Source organism: Triturus cristatus, chromosome 4_2 (genome assembly GCF_964204655.1).
Source record: "Triturus cristatus chromosome 4_2, aTriCri1.1, whole genome shotgun sequence".
NCBI classification, from domain to species: domain Eukaryota; kingdom Metazoa; phylum Chordata; class Amphibia; order Caudata; family Salamandridae; genus Triturus; species Triturus cristatus.
This window is the reverse complement of record NC_140586.1, coordinates 438,114,145-438,135,188: the sequence shown is the minus strand read 5'-3', so window position 1 is coordinate 438,135,188 and position 21,044 is coordinate 438,114,145. Positions and strand designations below refer to the sequence as shown.

The 21,044-nt window shown below is 45.8% G+C and overlaps 1 protein-coding gene across 1 annotated transcript in view; it reads right to left on the bottom strand.

The window, feature by feature from the left end:
- Positions 1-21,044, bottom strand: part of TTLL7 (tubulin tyrosine ligase like 7) — a 925,222-nt gene that overhangs the window by 583,381 nt on the left and 320,797 nt on the right. Inside the window, exon 9 of the mRNA XM_085600119.1 lies at positions 1,024-1,240. Coding sequence (XP_085456245.1) covers positions 1,024-1,240 — 217 coding nt within the window. The remainder of the gene's footprint in view (positions 1-1,023; positions 1,241-21,044) is intronic.

Below are 21,044 nucleotides of genomic sequence, written 5' to 3'. Positions count from 1 at the left end.
GAGGTGTCTGTTCAAAGCACGATTCCTGACCTGCTTGAGGTGTTCCCAAGTCTATTGCTATTGTCAAAGTGGACCCTGGTCCTCCTGCAAGAGAGAGACACTCACCTGTGGACAACCACTGAAGACCACTGTAAAGGGAGACCAGTCAATCAGTGGCAACTGGATCTGCACTGGACTTCACTGGGTCATCGTGGGAGATCAAGACCTGAGACTGGAGACAACCCTTGAAGTTTGTGGACCTTAGGGTGGCCCCAGGCACAGCCACTGCATCTCTTTCTCAGCTCCAGTATCTTCAGCATCTTTAGCATTTTCTCAACATCTTGCATCCCCAGCATCGGGATGACTTCTTTGCGGGAACCGCAATCCAGGTGAAATCTTTTGTGAGAACATTGGGACTGCTAGACCTGACAGGTAACTCTGCCTGGACCTGAGTGGTCCTCGTGACTGGCTCCTAACCTGTTCTGGCCAGTCCAAGAGAAGACTGGTAGCCATGCAAACCTGTTATCTCAGGAAATGTGACACAGATTACAAATATTTATTGGAACATGGAAGAATTTACTTACCTTTTTACAAATAATATCCCCGATTCCCCTTACTGGATTTTCGTCATTTTTTAATCTAATTTAAGATATAAATACACTCTACTCCTATAAATTGGTGTTGGATTTTATTATGTTCTGTTTCACACTTACCTGTCATTTTGGTACTTCTGATTGCTTTGATTAAGCCTTACTGCTCTGTGCTACAGCTACCCAGGACTGAGCTAAAGGTTTTCTTTAAGAAACCTCACTGGACATGTTAAAGATTGCGACATTCTTACATGGTGAGGTTGCAAAACCACACCACATAATAATCCACTTTCCTACATTTCACTATGACAATACAATTTTATTGATAAAGTAACGTTCAAGGATTATTTTCTGAAATTTTTCCCCACCAGCTCTTTAGCATACCAGTTAAATGTGAAACGTATACTATATATTTGAGTAAGGATCTACTATTTACATGCATATTTCCACTTACCAAATTCGATTCACTGGGAGGATAATACTTCTCAGTACCCATTCTCACAAGTCCATCATTATATAAAAATATTCGTAGTGGGTCACAGGAGGTCACTAAAATGTAAATCCGCAAATCAAACTTGTAACCTTCCATGAGAAAAGGCTTGTCAAGGTACTCCTGCACGATCAAGTGCTCTTGAGACTGTAGTTTGTCTCCGCTTCTTATCAAGGAGATCCTGTTAAAACATACAAACAGATGGGGATTAATAAAATCATCCCTGCACATGGCCACACAATAAAGAGTAGAAACACATTGGGTAAATGCCACGTTATATTGCACAAAAGAAACAATATCCTCAGTTACACTCGTGTTGCAAAAACTGCCCATCTAGAATCCAATGAAAAACCAGGAGGCGCTAACATGCAGCCACTCACTACCACCTCAACATATTGCTTGTTGAACAAATGTATGACTTGTATGCGCTAAAACTTTGCTGCATATTTTTGCATGTTTATCAGAATAGTGCCTTTTTACCTGTGATAACCTGCATCTCTTTCTGTGAAGTTTACTGCATCACTGTGTGGTTTTAACAAAAGAAACCTGAAACCACACACACAGTGAACTTGTTGAGTAATTGAGTATTTTTTTCATTATTTGCTCACAACCTGAATGAGCTCCTAAATGTATAAATTTCTGTACCACTGGGGATAAAACCTCCCATGATGCCAACACACCCGTGGTTCAGCTCTCAAAGATTTACTGAAGGAATGAATGAATGATGTATTTTTACTTTGTCTCGGCGTACATTAACACATGACAACACCTTGAATACAGAATATTACATATTTTTTGCAAACTTTACTTCAAATAAAATATATTCTATATGTACAAATATTTAACTATATATATAACAGAGTTGATGATATTCAACCTCGTTGTTTTAAAAGTAATTAAAGGTTATTATTTCAAGGGTTTGCCATTGCATTTAATAAATGGAATAACTATATAGGTAATCTAATAATCAAACCTGAATTCAATCATCCATTCTTTAGAAACTGAAATGAGTGGAAGAAGGTTAACCGAAACATTACCTGCTTGTTTTACTGTATATGTATTTATGTACGTTTTTTTTTTTTTTTGGCAGAGTTTTATATAGCGCGAACTTGACCCGAATCCAGTCAGGTATCGGAGCGCTTTACATAGCAGCAGTTAGGTTACATTACATGACATGAGGACACACATTCACTTTTGTTAGGCACAGGGAGATTAAGTGATTTGCCCAGAATCACAGGAGGTTTAGCGTCATTACCGAGACTCGAACCCAGTTCCCCACGTCCGAGGTCGAGCGCCCTAGCCGTTAGGCCAACTCCTCTCCCTATGTGTTTTATATTGCACCGATATGCTGTGCAGGACCTCACATGCAATCTAATAACAATCTAGAGGGATAAGGCTAGGTCGGCTGGCTGTCAAGAACTGTGCAATGAGTTAGGTGAGAATGATTAGATGTAAATTGGGTTGATGGTTCTAGGACTATTCACCACAAGAAGGTCACCACTGCCGCGTTATGCTGCTAATCTTCCAGCACTGTGTCGAGTGCCCTCCTGCTTTTCTCTCCCCACCCTTTCCCTCCCTCGTCCTCTTATATTTTTAGAGTTGACCTGTATAGCACTTGTGCCATTCAAATTGAAGAAAGTGTGTTCAACACATCCTTAAAGGAGCTTGGAGTCCGCCTGCGTCAGTCACAGGCTTCTTTAGCTCCAGAAGCTTCAGAGATTTCTGTGAGAGTGGTCAATCACATCGTGAGTCAGCCCAGAGTAGTATTTTGGTTTCACAATTTTTTCAGTTACGTTACGTTATGTTATGTTATGTTAAATGGTCTTGTTGAGCGCTCGAATGCCCTCAGGCGTCTTGGCGCTAGCTGAGAAATTGCAAAAGAAAGGATCCCGGATAGATTTTTAGCAGGTCATAAAAAGCCAGGCGTTTAGTGATTTCTTGAAAGCCAGCAGATTTGACATAGATTTGATATGAAAGGGAAGATAGTTCCAGGCTTTTGCGGCTCCCACGACAAAGTCTCTGCTGCCCCAGAAGGCATGCTTATACCTAGGTATTGATGCCATTTTATTGGAGGTGGAATGCAGCGATCTGGGAGGGTATCTTATTAGGTGTGTCCTTTGACCTCCATTGGAATGCATGAGAAACTAATTTATGCCCGAAAATAAACAGCGAATGGCTGGGTAACACTGAGGAAAGATGAGGGCTGATAAAAGTATCTCAAAGATGGACGCTGCAAAAAATAAATTTGAAGCGTCCATTTTCAAAAAGCTTTTGTTTTGGCTTACTCTCCAGTGCTGCCAAGGAGACAAGCACAGACTAAGCTGATAAGTTTGACGTCAGCTTGAAAACCTCCTATCCACATGCCATACAAACATCAAATATATTGGCTTTACCAGTGCTTGTCATTTTTTGTGATATTTTCTCCTGCTTCCTGCTGGCCTCTTCAATGGCAAACTACTTTGGGGGACGTAGAGGTAGGCAAAAAGACAAAGAAATAGAGACAAGATAAGTTTTAGGGACTCTCTACATAGGACTGTCCACTTCCTTTTCCAGTTCATGGTGCGTGGCCACTGTGCAGTAATTCTCAAGATGTAAGCATTTTAAAAAGATGCTTAAAGGGTTTAAAGGGGCTAACACTTTTGTTGATCTATGCCATCTGAGGTTGAGATTCAGTGATTCATGACTCCTGCTAATTCCATTCGAATTTTTTGACAAATGGTATTGCTGGGAGAAGGGCTTTTTTCCCCGTCTTGAAAATCGTGGATTGGTAGAATCACAATTTTTGCACTGTGGGAAGTCCACATCAACATGCAGACACCATGGAAGTTGTTTGACCCTGGACGCAGGGCTTTAAGTGGGATGAAAAAACTGGGGGGGGCTCTCAAACCACACCACTGAGACAACTCTAATTGGGGGTCTCTCAAACCACAGCACAGAGACAGCTCTAGTCGCAGCCACAGATGGCATCTGAATGCTGCTAGAACAGGGAGAAACAGTGGCCCTCAACCTCCTCGACCTATCTGCAGCTTTCAACACAGTATCCCACCACACACTGATCAACAGGCTCCACCAGATCGGAATCCAAGGAGCAGCCCTCAAGTGGATCGCATCATACCTCACAGTAAGAACACAGAAAATCATTCTTCCTCCCTACTCCACGCTCCCTAAGAACATCACCTCCGGTGTACCTCAAGGCTCATCCCTCAGGCCAACCCTCTTCAACACATACATGTCCCCTTTGGCCAACATCGTCAAAAGCCATGGACTCAACATCCTCTCCTATGCCAACGACAGCCAACTCATTCTTTCCCTGACAAACAATCCAAAGACCAGCAAAGACAAGTTCCAAAGATGCATGAAAGAGATTGCCAAATGAATGAACAACAACTGTCTCAGACTCAATATCTACAAGGCTGAAGAAGTCATCTTCGGAAATGCAAGGACACACACTGTAACAACTAATGTTGCCCCCGTAGCTGAGCCCACAAATCACACCTGCAACCTAAGCATCATCCTCAACAGTTGGCTATCCATGAAAAAGCAAATATGCACCATCTCCACTGCCTGCTTCTTCATGCTCCGAATGCTCAGGAAGGTTTTCAGATGGCTCCCGACCAACACCAGACTAACTATCACGCATGCTCTTGTCACCAGCAGACTTGACTATGGCAAATCCCTCTATGTAGGAATAACAGCCAAACTCATGGAGAATCTCCAGACGATCCAGAACATAGCGGCCAGGCTCATTCTCGACCTCCCCAGAATGACGCACATAACCCCTCACCTCAGGAAACTCCACTGGTTACCATTCATGAAGAGATGCCAGTACAAGCTACTCACCCACGCATACAGGGTACTACACAATGAAGGACCTGCATACCTCAACGATGCATGATTTTTCACCAGTCTACCAGGAAACTCAGATCCTGATCCCTCTGCCTAGCTGCCACCCATCGTATCACCAGACAAACAGCGGAGGCCGCTCCTTCTCCTATCTGGCAGCCAAGACCTAGAATGACCTCCACCTGCACCTCAGAGCCTCACCATCGCTCTAGCAACTCAGGAAGGACCTCAACACCTGGATGTTCAACCAATAGGAGAATAAGCAGGATGATCCAACAGCACCTTAAGACCCTCACAGGTGAAGCAGGCATGCTCTACAAATCCTGATTGATTAATTGAATGGGGCGTGGCCAATGTAATTAAGTGCGTGGCTTAAAAACACCTAAGCCAAAAATGTGTTTTAGCGTAGTGTGCTACCCGACTGGGAGTTTGCTGTTTCTGATATTGCATCCATACACAGCACAAGTAACATTATACCAACAACATGCCAGGACTATTTGCTTTGTCAATGGCTGTTAGTTGCATAAGATAAATAAGCAACAACTATGGCTTCATTGTACATATTATTGAAAATGCTTCAGTTGTAAAATGATGAGACTGAAAGAACTATAAAAAGTCTCTGATGTTACATCAAAAGCAGTGAAGAGTAGTACTGTTGTAGAGGTAAGATTCTTTTTTTCATTAGAGGGCAAAAATTGAGAGCTCGATAGGGATCTATCTCAGCGCCTGCTTTTTAGAACTGCCAGTGCTGAGCACCAGAGGGACCCGACCCACTTAAAGCCCTGCATGGAGGAGTGATTTTTTTCGGGGAGGGGGGGGAGGCCGAGGGGGCGAGGCTGAGGGAGTGGTGAAGACCCAGTACAATGGAAAACTTGAGTACCACATCAGGAAAAAATGCAAGAAACATCAAGTGTTTCTTGAGTCAGTACAATTTCGCAAACCTCTATTTTAAGCAGTGGAATCGTCAACGATTGTGTGAAAAAACCTTGTACTGAATTTGATTTGTGACTTTTACTACAGATTTTAAAAAAGAAAGATGGGTATAAGACATAGAGAAAGAGCGAGGCAGAAAAAAAGGCAGAGCGGGGAACAACCAAATGTCCTGCAGGGCAGGGTGTGTGCAGCATTGTTTGAGTGCCTGCAGAGGATAGGGGGTAGGGCCTGGTAACAGGCCATGCCCTGAGGCCTACCACAGCTGTCCCCAGCCGAATACAGGGGGGACAGGTGTTGGCAGCCCACAGCGGGCTAGATGCAGGGACTGGCCTGAGTCAAGCACTGCAGCTAACACCAATTAAGCATATCCAAAGGCCATGTGCAGGAAGGAATAAAGGGGAATATTCACAAGGAACTGTAGCCGAGTTAATAGCACTTTATCGAAGCCAAAGTTGCAAGAAACTTATCACCCCAATAACAAGCTGGTGTTACCAGCCCACAGCACCAGTTTACCCGCAATAGCAGCTGCCAAAAACATCGCCACAGATGACCCCCGCAACTATCGCTAATGAGATGCAGAGAAGGCATTTCCGTGCAAAAAGCTGCATCAACACCACTCCACAACTTTCACAACGACAAGCCAGAACTGTGTTAAGAACACAAAACAGGCGATAAGGCGCGTTAGCAGCAGGAAAATAACACCTGCTCTGACCTGGTGCAAAGTCGGACCTCAGTCTGCACCACAAAAGGGAGCCCAGCCCACAGCCACATCAGAAGGGCAACAGATGCCACGGAGCCACTGGTCATGCAGCCCGGACACCCAAGAGGGCCACAACACCCACCGCCACCACCCCAGGACCCCAACACCCACCCGGAACCCTCCCCAAAACCACCACAGAGGCTGTGCAGACAAAGACAGCGGACCCCCAGGAAACGCACCAGCCTCGCAGACCCAACACCTGACAATGTCATTGCCCACTACAGGCACAAAAGGACAACCATCCTACGCATCCTGACCATCATCGCCCAATAGGCCGACAGCAAAAACACAGCGGACAACCAAAAACCCACCCCACACAAAGCTGCTGGCTGTGCTGCAACTGTAGGCCCCTGGAACCCCCCAAACAACACCCACCAGAGTTGGATGAGTCTCACAGCCAGCCACATCCAAGTCCCTCACACCTGTCCTGGACATCACCATCAGCCTGGTACCCCAGTCCCTATACGTCCAACACAATGTGCAGGATCTGCTAGAGATTAAGGAAGGACCATACACCATAGCTGGATGCACGCACATGTTGGGGGCAATCCACAGCACACATGTCACATCTGTGCCCCCTGGTGACACAGCACACAATCACAGCAACAGTAAGCACATGTCTCACATCAATGTGCAGGCAACATCCGAACACCGTGGAACATCCACCAATCTCGCTTCCAAATATCCAGCCAGTGTGCATGGTCCCTTCATCTTCCGACAGCCCAGCAGCAACCAGCAATCCCAGGATGGCACCAAGGGAAATGCACAGTCCCTTGGCAAGTTCCAAATGAACACCCCACTCACCTCAACTCCACAACCATGCAACTCACAACCCTGGCAATGCACACATCACAAAATCACAACCAACATGCAAAACAAAATGCGCACCCACCAGACACGACAGAGCAACTCACAATGGTAACCTGGCCAAGCCGTGAACATGAGCCATCAAAGGCATGCCACCTCTGCCACACACTAGCCCAATGTGGGGAGAGGTGGCAACCAGGCATGTGTGAAGGATGCAGGAGAGCCATGATTGGGAAAGTACACAATGCCAAGCGTGGCTGAGATGTGCTGAACAGACCGCAGGATGCCGAACACACCCATATCGATGGCGACATACACCTCTGGTGTATGGAGTGTAGTGGACAGTGGACGCAACCATGTCACCCCAGCCAGTGGGTGAGTTCGCGGAAAAGTTGCCTGTTACGTCCCCCCCGAAAGCGTGAGCGGAGTAGGATAGTCCAGTGTGCGCCAGGCCAGCGTAGGGGTGTGAATAAAAAGCATGTAACCTGGGCGTGGTCCTCTTCCGGAAAGCCCAACGTCTCTGCCAGGGTGGCGCCTCTCACCACGCTACAAGGCCGACTCTGTCCTCATGAGCGGAGTTGCCTGCGATCCTGTGCGCCTGCCGTAACCCGGCGGGCTGGACCCCGAACCCGTCAGGCCCGCCCCTTCGCAGCCAGGCCACACTGATCACCTTCCGACACCGGCGTGTGTCAAGTAGGGCGCACCACGTGCCTGCGCAAGCTCCAAGCCCGAGGCCCGCGACCTTGACAACCTCTCACACCATCACGGCTCCACGACACAGGCCCGCTTTACTCCTTTCTCGTTGACGTACTCTACTGCCGACTGCGGCCTACACCACGGTCAAATAGGTCACACATTTGGAACTGAGTCTTGATTACATCATGGCAGTGAACATTATTTATGGTAGAATTCATGTCACTATACTCCCTTCGCTGTGGTGCCACCAAGTCCGTGCATAGCATTACAACCACACATGTCTGTGGGCCTACGCGGACTACTGCCCTCGGCCAACGCTGCGCAAGAGTAGGTCACAGAATGGGAACTGAACATTGATTATTCAAAGGCAGAATACATATCATTGCACGCAAGGTAAGAGGATGACGCGTTGCAGTCCGGAGGGAATAGGATCATCGTTACGGAGGTGATCGAACACTACAGACAACTGCCCTGGTGTCACTAACTCTGTGCATCGCGAGCCAACAACAAGTGGGTGTGGGCCACTGCTGACCGCTGCCTCCGGCCTACACTGCGGTCCAGTAGGTCACAGAGTCTTGATTTAGCGATGGCGGAGTTCATATCAGTGTACCGGCATCATCGCAGACTGCATCCCCTCTCAGCACCGGTGCCACTAAGTCTGTTCCCCAACATTCATGGACACTCTCTGGTCATACATATGTGGCGTCTGAGTCTATGGACTAGGGGTTAGTTTTCATCCTCATGTAGCTGATAACGAATTGGTGGTGAAAACGAGGCTGTTGCTTTCCACTCCACCATTTGCTGCTTCCGGATAACATCAGACCTTCTGCATCATGCCCTGGAGGACACCTTCCTCTGTCCCCAGCAAGACTCCACCACATTCACCTTCGACATTGATGAGGACCCGCTCACTGCGCGTGGACCTACCTCAGTGCACCGGAAGTCACCGTCCTGTGGCAGGGTGCCTGTGCCGGCCGCAGTGCATCCGGAGCTACTAACTCTGTGCTGATCAAGTCCAGGACCCCTTCTTCTGAGATATTAGATGGCCTCTGAGGAGATGGGCTTAGGGTCATCAACGCACTGTGTCTGTGGCCCTGTGCTGTCCGCTGCCTCCGGCCTCAACTGCGGTGCACCAGGGCTCACACACCATATCGAGTCCTGACCGGCCCGGACATCGCTTCTCCGCAGGAGGCACACACCACCACCGCCAGGACCACCTCCAACCGCCATCTGCCAGAGTCGAAATGGTGGTCCTGACAGACTTACGGAGTTGCTCACAACTGTCGTGGATGCCATCATCAGACTGATACCCGGCTAGGCACTCCAGGTGCCATTGACTCAGTGCACCACAAGCCATCGTCCGTTACTGATTGAGTTTTATGCTGTGAAGAGGTTGTGCAGCGATGTCACCTCAAGCAGTGTGGGAGACCTGTGACGTTGATGAGGAAGATGATGCAAGTCTAACACACCCCACTGCATCTGCATCAGGAATATCTCGAAGTGACACAATCCGAGACTTTTTCTTCACATGGGCGCGCTCAGCTGTAGTGCCCAGACCTCAGTGCGCTGCAACTCACGGACACTTCTATTTGATCATTGTGTGCCCTCTGGACTTGCTCAGGCTACCTCCATGATGCTCCGCAGTTGTCCCTGGGATGCTGGTGTTGTCTGTTTACGTATTCATTGTGTTAACTGTTGTATTTGTTGCTAGCACCAACAACTCCCTGAGGGCTAGCTTGCATCCACCCCACACACATCCAGCACAGGCATCACTGTACATGTGGCCCTGCCAATAAAGGGGCCAGGCACACATGCCCGTAGCCAGTTGAACATAATGTCTGCATGTGTCCCTGTGGTCTTATTGTATGCATGGGGGCCCAGGGCCCTATGACTTTTTTTGTGCTCTGTACAGCGGATGCAGGCATGTCACTGCAGGTATTAGGTTTGAGCATGGATATGTAGCTTTGTCATCACCCACTCAATTCATAAGGGAAGTGGCCTGGGCCATTGTACGCAGGGCCAACGTGGGTGTGTGACCGATATGTGCTGGCCCCCGGGCGTGGTTGTGTACTGTGAATGTGCATCTGCATGTGTCTCTATGGCAGTATGGCTCTCCTTTGTGGGGTGTAGGTGGTCCCTGAAGGGTAATAGACACCATTGTATGGGATCTAGTTCACCTTCCATGGGTTCAGAGCCCACCCACAACTGTTGGGCCACCTCCTTTTGGCGTGCTGACACATGGCATTGGGGTGCCATGTGTGGGTGGGTGAAGTGTTGTGAGCCAGCTGTGCTTGCGGGTGCATCCTGCTGTGTGGTCTGTTGCAGGCTCTGTGTTCTCCTCTAAGTAGCTTGGCTGCCCGGTCCTGGTGGTGGGTTGTGTGGGATATCCATGGGCTGTTTTAGGGCGTCGGTGTCGAAGGTGTGGTGGTCCTCTCTGGCATCACAGATGTGTTGTCTTCTGTGCTCTGCTGGAGGTGTTGTGTGCCCCTCTGCAATGTGAAGGGGAGATGCATGTTGACATTGTGTTGACATGTATGTTGGCGCATTGTACTGGTTTACATGCATACTGTATGACAATGTACACTGTGACTGTTTGAGAGGTGCTGGATTCTTCTGCGGGACAGTGTACATTTGGTCTACATGACGGATGTGAGGTTGTACGCATACATTTCCATTTCACAGTTTCCAGCTCTGTCAGATGTAGTAGGCATGTTTCTGTGCATGTGCAGAGCAAGTAGTGTCCTCTGTTCTGCATTGTTGGCTTTGCACATTGTACCACGTTGTCTTCAATGTGGGTGTGCTGTTCTTGTTATGTGTGTGTGCTGCAGTGTGCCAAGGGGATCAGGGACAGGATCCTGGGTGATTGTGGGTGTGCAGTGTGCTACACCTCGTTGTGCATGTGTGCCATTGTGCCCATCTTCCCCCGTCCCCCCAGTCTCTGGTCGTTACTCACCATGTTGGTGTTGCGTCAGGTCCTCTCGAGCTGTGTCCGTACTCCCTGCTCCTTGCACCGCCTCCACAATGGTGGCTGTGGCCTCGGTTTCCTCCAGCTCCTCCTGTGGCGCAGGACTGCCACCTCCTGTCGCTGTTGCAGCCTTCCTTTTGGCAGCGGGTTTTTTAGGTTGTCACGCATGCCAGCGCCTCTTGGCCTCCTCGATTGGCCTCCTCGGCACACCAACTGCATTCCAGGTGGTCTACTTGTGCGTCAGTTGATGGTAGTGTTCTGTCACCTCTGTGACACTGATCTTGTTTTGCTGCAGACTGCACCACGTCTTCCTCTCCCTCTTCTCCTTGGTCATCCCCGTTGTTCCTTGCTGGTGGTCTGTGGGTGTTGTGGGGTTCGCGTTGGCTTCTGCGCTGGGTCAGGGTGCATCCATGTTGCTACGTACTTTTGCTTGTTTCTGGTGTGTTGTTTCTGTGGTTTTTGTGGTGCATTTTCCCGCCAGACACGTGAGATTTGCAGGCCTGTGGCTGGTTTTCGCAACTTTTTGGCCCACGATTGGCCTCATCGCATGATTTCTTCCGTTCGCGTTTCGCATTTTTTGCGGCGTGGCGTTGATTTTTGCGCAGCCATTTGACACGTTATTTGGTGACTGTTGCATGCTACCGCCGCGTTGTGAATACTTGGTTGGCACGGCGTAATTTTCCCACGATAGGCTGCGATGTTGAGAGTTACGTTAAGCTACTCTAGCGGTAGTTATCACACGTTCTTGTGAATATACCCCAAAGTATATTGTAAAAAAGAATCTAGAAATTCCGTGATAAACAGAAAAGTTAAAAACTGATTTATGGTTCTGGCTCAAATGTGTAACTACTAAAATTTGCCTTCAGTGGTTCAAAGCATTTTTTTCAGAGAAGACAAACAGATCTTGTGTATTTGCGCCTAAATTTCTATAGAGCATTGTGCTTTACGCATATACTATCTACACCGTTCATTTATACAGCTGAAAGTAATGCATTTTTAAAGAGAACCACTAGATGGCACTCAAACCTTATTTTTGCTAACCAGGCAGAACGTATTGATAAATTCACCCGTTTTTAGAGACTTAAAGGCAGTTTGGCATAACAAGAGCAGCTTCATCGCGAAGCGTTTTGCACACATAAATCATTTATGAACTTTCAAAAACACGTCGTGTTTATTTATCACATTATGGGAGTGTGCAATCTCTGTAAACAATCTTGTCTCTAATTGTCGTTCCACAGTCGAGTGATTTCTCTAGTCAACTGTAAATGCTGTAGCTGCTCAACAATAATAAACAGAGCCAGTTTTAGGCGCTGACCTGGCTGGGAAAAGGGAGGGGGGGGGGGGGTGCTGTATTTCAAAATAACTTATGGGTTTAAAAGCACTGCAGCAGAGTTCCCTGCATGTCCAGGATGTCTTCAGGCAATGATAAACATGTCAAGATAACTCTGGTGATTAACGTTCCTGCTGGGGAGAGATAGAGTTTAGACTAGTGGCAGTTTTGATTGATCCTAAAGTAGCGCAGAGGGTTAATGTGCCTGCTGCAATGAACGTGTACTATGCAGATCACAGAACTGAGTTTGAGTGAACTATGAGTAGCGCAATAAAAAAATTAAATATATGTCAGAGAGTGACTATGGGGATATGAGGGGCACTGTTAGAGCGTGGTAGTATGGGAATTCGTGAAAAAGGAGGACTGTAGGGGGGCAGCAAAATGATTGTTGCACCGAGCGCCACCAGTGTCTTGATATGTTATTAAAACTAAGTTGTGACATCATAAAGTCTACACCAGAACTATGAGCAAACAGGAAAGGCAGCTCACAAAGCATGATTACTGCTGCAATTTAAACAATGAAAACAAGAACTGGTTTAATTTTTCTGACAAATTTTTCTAAAATGAAGCGATCAGCAGGAAGGAGAAGTAACTCAGCCACAAAGGAACCGCACCTGTCCTTTTATCCAACAAGAGTCCACAGTTTCACACAAAAGATCTACCCAAGTGGAGTACTTTCTACTGGTTAATTACTAAGTGCAACTTCCTTGGGTAATTGTCCAGTATGTATTTTACAGTACAGCTGCGTAATGAAGCACGAGGAAATGTTATCAGTGACCTTGAGCACATTTAGGCAATGTAATTGCTCCTGGTTCTTCTTTATCCAGAAATATGTGATAGTATGAATCGTCCTATAAAGAAGACAACAAGCCTACGAAGTGGTAAATCTCCAACAAACAAGGGTCTTTCCTCTTAACTGTATGAAGTAAGTGCTTCTTTGGTGGAGATGTCCTCATATTCCTAACCATCAAGAACTCCTCAACAAATTCGGAGGGAAATGCGCTGAGGGGGCGCTTATTAAGATGTGCATAATTATGGCAAAAGGCAGGAAGACTGTTGCATACTACTAAGGCGGGCTGGGCCAAACGGGTGAAGCTTCTAAGTGATTTGCACATTTCTATACTCGTAGTCAGGTAAAGGGAGAATCATAAACTCGGCTCTCACCAGGATAGGACAAGAAAGAACTCACTTGTCACAGTCATATACAGATTGTGCTCCAATAGATCAACAATGCATTCACCTCCACAAAGGATTTTAGATCATTTTCAATATGGAATTGCCGCGAAAACACACTTGCTTTGCCTTCAACAAGCCCAGGAGTTAGGATCATATGTCCTTTACAGAAGTGAAGCTTCATCGGGGGCACATGCTATGTTTATATGTGTAAGTGCTTACTGTTGAGGTTTAATTTTTGCATCAGGGCCAGAATGGCCCCAGGGACCCATCCCCAGGGCCCGACCCTGACTTACTGTGGGAGTGGGGCTGTGCAGGTCCCCTCCCGGGGCTGAGTTTGACTCTGGCGATCCCATCCCTAAGGGCCCAGTCTTAAATTATATATATTCAAAAGGGGAGCCTCAAGGCCCCCAGAGTCCCAGCCGGCTCCAAGCCTCCTGCGAGAGTTAACATTGCTGCTGCACACAGGGAGTTGCTGGAAATGCAGCTTCTTTCTATAGAAGATCGTTAGCCTGAAGCTTTTTTCAGCACTCACAGCTATAAGTACTCCATGAACGTATATTTTATATGCATCCCAATATATATCCCCAGGTGTGGAGCAGCTAATGCTGTCATAGAATTTGTTATCTTTCTCTGGAATTCCGATAAGACATCTTGGTCAACAAAGAAGGAAATATCTACCCTCCAACTACACCTGTTTACATTTCTGCCTCTATCCCTGTTACAAGCAATACAAAAAGCCCAAACCATGGTTCACAAGAATATAAAGGAGAATGTGTCAGGAACTCTGATAAGGACTGGTAGCAAGGTAGAAAAAGTTACAGAGTATTGGTTAGAGAGATGATGTGATGACATACAGAGTTAGATGATAAAGGGGACTTGGACCTCTCTGAAGTGTCATCCACAAACATTTTGCCTTCACCGCTCCTGTTTTTGGAAATCGCTTTTCTTGGCATTAGGACTGTGCACCAGTGCTAAAGTGCTCCCTTGCTAAAACATGGTAACATTGTCCAACACATGAATGGCACATTTAATTTACTTATACATACCTAGTATATGGTAGTCCTTGCACCTAAGATATGGAAATCGAAAAATAGTGGGCCTGCAGTACTCATTGTGCCACCCACCAAAATAGCACTTTAATACATGTCTCAGGCCTGCCATTGTAGACTGTAGTGCAGTTTTAAACTGTCAATTCAACCTGGCAAAATATACCTTTTGCCAGGCCAAAACCTTACTTTTTAATACATCTAAGTCACCCCTTAGGTAGGTCCTAAACAGCCTATAGGGCAGGGTGCATTACATTTAAAACGTAGGACGTGTGTTTTTAAGTTTTACATGTCCTGGTAGTGAAAAACTGATTCCTAAATTTGCTTTTTCACGATTGCAAAGCCTAACCCTCCCATTGGATACCATTGGATTACCTTAATACATTTAATAAGTGCTAAGGTTTGACTGGAAGCAGATAGGAAAACTAAGTTTGGACTAAAATTTAAATTGTAATTTAAAAACCTCTTAAATGCTAAAGTCAGATTTTAGATTATAAGTTTGAAATTAACACTATTAGAAAGTTTGCATTTTCCTGCATAAACATTTTCTAAAGCCTTCTAGGAGTTTCCTGTTGCCTAAACCTGTTAATGGTTCCTCCATTAAGAATGCATATTGGGACCATGGCTTGGGAAGGAGATGTTCCCTGCCCTACTTAAACTTCAAAAGGCTGCCACCAGCACATACACACAAGGGAACACAATACTAGTTGTTGGACCTGGCCCTCTCTATATGGTGACCTACAAATCTTTTCCTTTTTCCCTCCACTTGTGCTGAATTTGATTTTGTTGACCTTAGGGACCTGTGCACTTTACCACTAATAACCAATGCTAAAGTGCTGGTATTCACTCCCCTAAAATATGGTTTGATTGGCATATCCCTAATTGGCATATCCGATTTACTTAAGAGTGTTGTATCATATACCCAGGGCCAGTAAATTAAATGTTTCCAGTGGGCCTACAGCACTCATTGTGCCAACCAATTAAGTAGCACTCTACTGCAGCCTAAGTGCAGTTTCAAGTTGCCATGTCGACTTGGCATTTAAACCCACTTGCCAAGCCTTAAACTCTCCTCTTATTACATATAAGTCACCCTTAAGGTAGGCCGTAGGTAGCCATGAGGCAGGGTGCTATGTAATTAAAAGGTTTGACCTGTACTTTTAAGTTTTACTTGTCCTGGTAGAGAAAAACTCCCCAATTCGTATTTTTTATTATTGGGAGGTTTACTCCCCTTCCCCAGGGATAACGTTGGTGACTCCTTATTACATTTAATACACCGTAATTTCCAATCAGGAGCTGGCAGCTATGTCATATCTGGTGTCTTTGGAATTGTGGTGAAAAGTCCTTTTTACTGGTAAAGTCAGGTTTTTTATCACAATTTTAGAAATGCCTCTATCAGAAATATGGCATTTTTCTGCCCTTAGCCCTTTTGTGCCTGTTGACTGTCCAGGGTCACATGACTAGGTGTAACTGACAGTTAGACTTTGTGAATTCTTCCCAAACAGTCACAAAATAGTGGGATTAGTAGAGCCTTAAGGGGCCATTTGTTGGCAGGATGCAGGATGGAGGGGGGGAGAGCTGAGCACAGCCCCACTTGAATAACATGTATCCTGCTTCCGCACAAAGGGCCTAACAACCCCACATTGTTACAGCAGCCAGCTTGGACCCAGGACAGTGGAGGCAGAAAATTTCATGCATTTCAAAGCCACTGTCTAGAAGCTTCTCTCATCTTAAAGAATCAGGCCACCAGGGTACAAAAAGGGGACCTCAGACACTAACTCTTCAGTTCACTACTGGACTTACAGAAGGACTCTCAGAGGACTGTCTGTTGCTGTGACCTGCTGTGCACTCTGCAAAACTGCTGTTGTACCATGAAGGACTCATGTACTGCCTGGAGGCCGCCTTTAACCCCTAGCTACTAACCTTGCTGATGAGCTGTGCATCTTCTCCTACACCCAGGACTACCAGAAGTAACTCCAAGGGCTAGTTTGCTGGCCTCCTGTTCATAGTCACAGGGGCATAAAAGGCTTCAATCATCTTGACCCTGGACCCAGCATGTGTGAGCCCTGAACCTCCACCTAGCCTTGGACCCTTGCCCTCAGAAAAGGAGAAATCATCACTGCAGCTTCAACCCAAGTTCATCCGGCTCTGTGGACACCACCTGCAGCCTGGCCCTGCTGAACTTCACATTCTAAAACATTTTTCTCAGGGTGTCTTCTAAGTCCGAAGGTCAGTGCTGACCGAGCACAATCCACTTACTGTAGCTGGACTGCGCTCTATCGCGGTGAGCAATATTTTTTGACTCCGTCTCGCATGACTAGATGTCTGCGGTCTGCGCTCTGATCTTTTAGGTGCTAGTTTTCACTAAACTTTAAAAATTCATAACTCTGATTCAACTGATTGGATCAAATAATTTATGAAAATGTACTCTATTTTTCTAAATTGGTTTGGGATTTTTCTTGTGTTGTGTTTTCACTTTATAACTATTTGAGGGCTGCATAAATACTTAACACATTGCATCTATGTTAAATCTGACTGTTTTGGTGCAGAGCTACCCAGGGTTAAGTACAGGTTAATTTAGTGACTTTTTGTGGTTCACACTGACAGGGATTATGTGTTTGTTGTTTGAGAAGGGTCTTCATCCCCCTTACTCAAAAACCCACTTTCCTTCAGGAACCAATAGGGGCGCTCTACACATGGAACAAAAAAGTCAAAGCTCAGAAAGAATAGGCACTAAAGAATAGCTAACACACAGGATGTGAGAAGCAAGCAAATAACATTAACAATAGAAGACATGAAGGGTAAAGCACTTGAGAACCCTACATAGTAACACTAAAGCTCACTAAGTTCCTTGCCCACAATTGCTGTTACAGATACTAATTATAAAAACCCAAATAAAGGACATACATTCAAAGGCAGGGTATGTGGAGCTGATACCTTTGGCTATGTTATAAAATGAACACAAAGACAATATTCACAGTAGACAAGAAACCCCAAATAGAAAGTCAAATTTTCCCACAAATCTTGACGATCAAACAGGAACATGCAAGGCGGGAAGAGCGAGGGTGGAGAACTAAAATACGCTGCCACAATAGATAGGGGGCTAGCAAGGAGGAGTGCTTAACAGTAAAGAAGGGAGAAACAAGCAGAGACGGGGGGAACAGGAAGGTAGGAAATTTGAACTAAGGTAAATGGAAAGAAGATAGGCACTGGGAAAAAGGTAAATACAGAAGCAGTGAAAATTCAAGGATTAAGAATGTACTAAATAGTCCTAGCTCAGGACTTAAGCATGCACTGCAGGCAGTGCCAATTCAAAGAACAATGAAACACTATGGCTAAGGAATCAAGGAAGCACTACAAGAAGTGGTAGCTCATGTAACAAGAATTTAGCTCCATTTCAGGAATCTCTGAAAAAAAGGATTAACTAAAGTTCAAGAACTCTGGAAACAAGGGGTCTGTCAAACAAAAAACACTGCTAGAATGACCACTGCTGGACTGAAGGAACATGTGGTTTAACAGAGCTCACTGTGATCACATGTCTCAGGTGTCAGAAGGCTGGTTCCTGCTAGCTATAGGTGTACCAAATTCCTCCAGCAATCCTTAGCATGCACATGTGGAGATAAAGCAGTGAGCAGGGAATTCTAGGTATTAGAGTTGTTAGCAAAAGCAGACTGGATTCCACAAAACCCGGCATATATCTGGAATGAATGGGAATTCCAGAATAGAGTCCAAAAGGAATGGAAGTCTGTATATGCACATAGTTGGAGGTCCAGAAGCTCTTTTTTAAACATTTTTATTGATTTTATAGTATCAGTAGTCAGACTCATCATATAACTTACGTCAATATGCTGATACTTGTGGTTAAACTATAACAACTCATTCCACTCTTCACACCCTCCCCTCAGGTGGAGAATCAGGCATGATAACATATCAGCAATAGTTTGATGCAAATACAGAAATGCAACATGACGATATCCCAATGCACTGTGGACAAGCAGTGAGCTAACATTTATTAGGTCTCGAATAATTCTTGGAGGTCCGGAAGCTAATTTGAACAATGGAAAGCCCCACAGGTAGGTCCCCTGATGGTGGGCCTGAGAGCACATGGAGTGAATTATGACAGATGCCCACCTCTACACATTAAATTGGCATTAGCATAAAAATCTATAGGCACTTGGATTTGGCATTTCTGACTACAATATCTAAAGACAGAGATATCTGGGTGTATTCCCTTCCATGCAAAGTTCCCTTGTAATAGTATCCCTCATTCAATGACCACATTTGCTGCCCCTCTTTAGAGACTATTAATAACTTTGGGCTTACCCAGCTGATACAGACTTCTACCCACATTGCTGGCTACACTCTAGACGTCATCTTTAGCAACCATGATTTGGTCACCAGTCCAGAGGCTCTATCTCTCCTCCCTTGGTCTGATCACGCTGCAATTATCTTTGCGCTCAGAAATACCAAGGCAAACCCAACTACCAACTGGCTAGATGGTCCACCCAGCATGGAAGAGCATAAACTTTGGCCATCATCAAAGCCAACTATCTGAAGACCTACCCCGACCTTTGCCTGATCCTGAAACGGCTACCCAGGACTTTTTTGCCTGGCTTAACCATGTCCTCTCACAATTCACCCCTTGGAAACCTACTAGATATAAGAGAACCAAGCCCTCAGAGCCATGGTACTCAGAGGCCCTCCGACTAGAAAAACAAAAATGTAGAAAACAGGAGAGAAGATGGAGGTTTACCTATGAAACTCAGGAAAAAAAATTATACCAACGCTCCCAGGCCAAATATAAAATCTATTGGTCAAGGAAAGAACAAGTTATTTTACAGTTTAAATAGAACTTTCCAACGATTCACCCAGGGAACTCTTCAAAGTGATCAATAAACTAACCAAAGTCTTGGTAGCTAAAGGATGTACCAGCAGTCAAACATTTTGCGACGATGTCGCTCTTTACTTTTGGAACAAGGTAGAGCATATTTATAATACATTCAACACATCAGGGAATCATTATCCAACGTTGCAACAAACTTTAGTTAACAATGTCTCCCATTCTGACATGTTCATTTTTAGTCCAGTTTCTAAAACATAAGTTGAACATCTTATCCTGACTACTGAAATAGGATCCCTAAACGATCCTTGCGGCCCTTCAGTGTTCAAACAAATTCATGAGCCTATAGCAAAGTACCTCGTCAACATCTATAATTCCATGTTCCAATCAGGCATCTTTTCCATGGCATGGAAGAAGGCGTGCCCTTGCTCCTAAAAAAGTACAACCTTGACCCTGACACTCCATCTAATTATCGACCTATTTCTAGACTACCTTTCCCAGCTAAACTCATTGAAAATATCATGAATTCCAAGATGGCGACTGTGTGAGCACTGCTGGAAGCTGCTCATCCAGCGCTCCAAAAATGGATGAAAAAAACCCCTTCCAGACGGATAAATGAATCTGCTCATAGCTGCTAACAAACGGCGAGTCCTAGGGAAAAGTTATACCCAAATCTCTATGCGACTTACTTGGTCATTTGTATGTTTGGCGCTGAAGGCGGTCCTGAATGTGTTTGCTGAGTGCTGTGGAGGAAGATGCCGATCCCGGCTCCTTGTCCGGAGCATGCTGCCAAAACAGCAAAAACCCCCTTCGGGAACATAATGAGAAGGGCGCCACAGGTGGTGTTGCAGCGGAGGCAGTAGGAGGACACAGGGCTCCGCTGGCTCCACGGAAGGGATCGAGCATGAGGAAAGCCGGGGACGCTACTCCCGCGGCATGAAGCAGTGAGGCGGAGACAGCAAAGCACAAAGTGCGTGAGCAGCGTCCAGCAGAAGCGACTGGCTCTGGCTCTGCAAGGCAACGAGTGATACCAGGGATGTTCTCTGGGCTTGGCAAGCCAGTGGAGAAGCTGAAGAGCGCAGAGAAGGAGCTATCTCCAGTTTTGTCTAAAGGGTTGATAGCGGTGGTGGAAAAGGCGACCCCTGACTCAGTGGAGGACACTGTGAGTAATAACTTGAATATTAATTCAGATAACGCCTGTGTGGTGGATACTAGGGCTTGCAGCTCAGTACAAGGGGATGCAAAGGGTCATGAAGCCCTAATTAACAATGAAACAGATAGTGTCATTGATAAGGATAGCCGCGTGAAAGAAAATATATATATGAAGGATGATCCAGATAAAAACTCTAAGCCTATTGATACACTGAGGGAGTGTCCTAGAACACCGGAATATGGAGAGAATTTTTTTTCTCTTAATGAAGATTCAGAACTGTCTAATCCCAGTGATCTAACAGACTTTGACAATTCTGGCACGGACTCCGATAGCTCTCTCTCTAACACCAGTACTCAAAAGCGACTCCCTTCCCTAGCAAAACATAAGAAAAAGACAAAAAGTGGTGGAGTAGCACAAAAGATTGGTCAATCAGGATCTG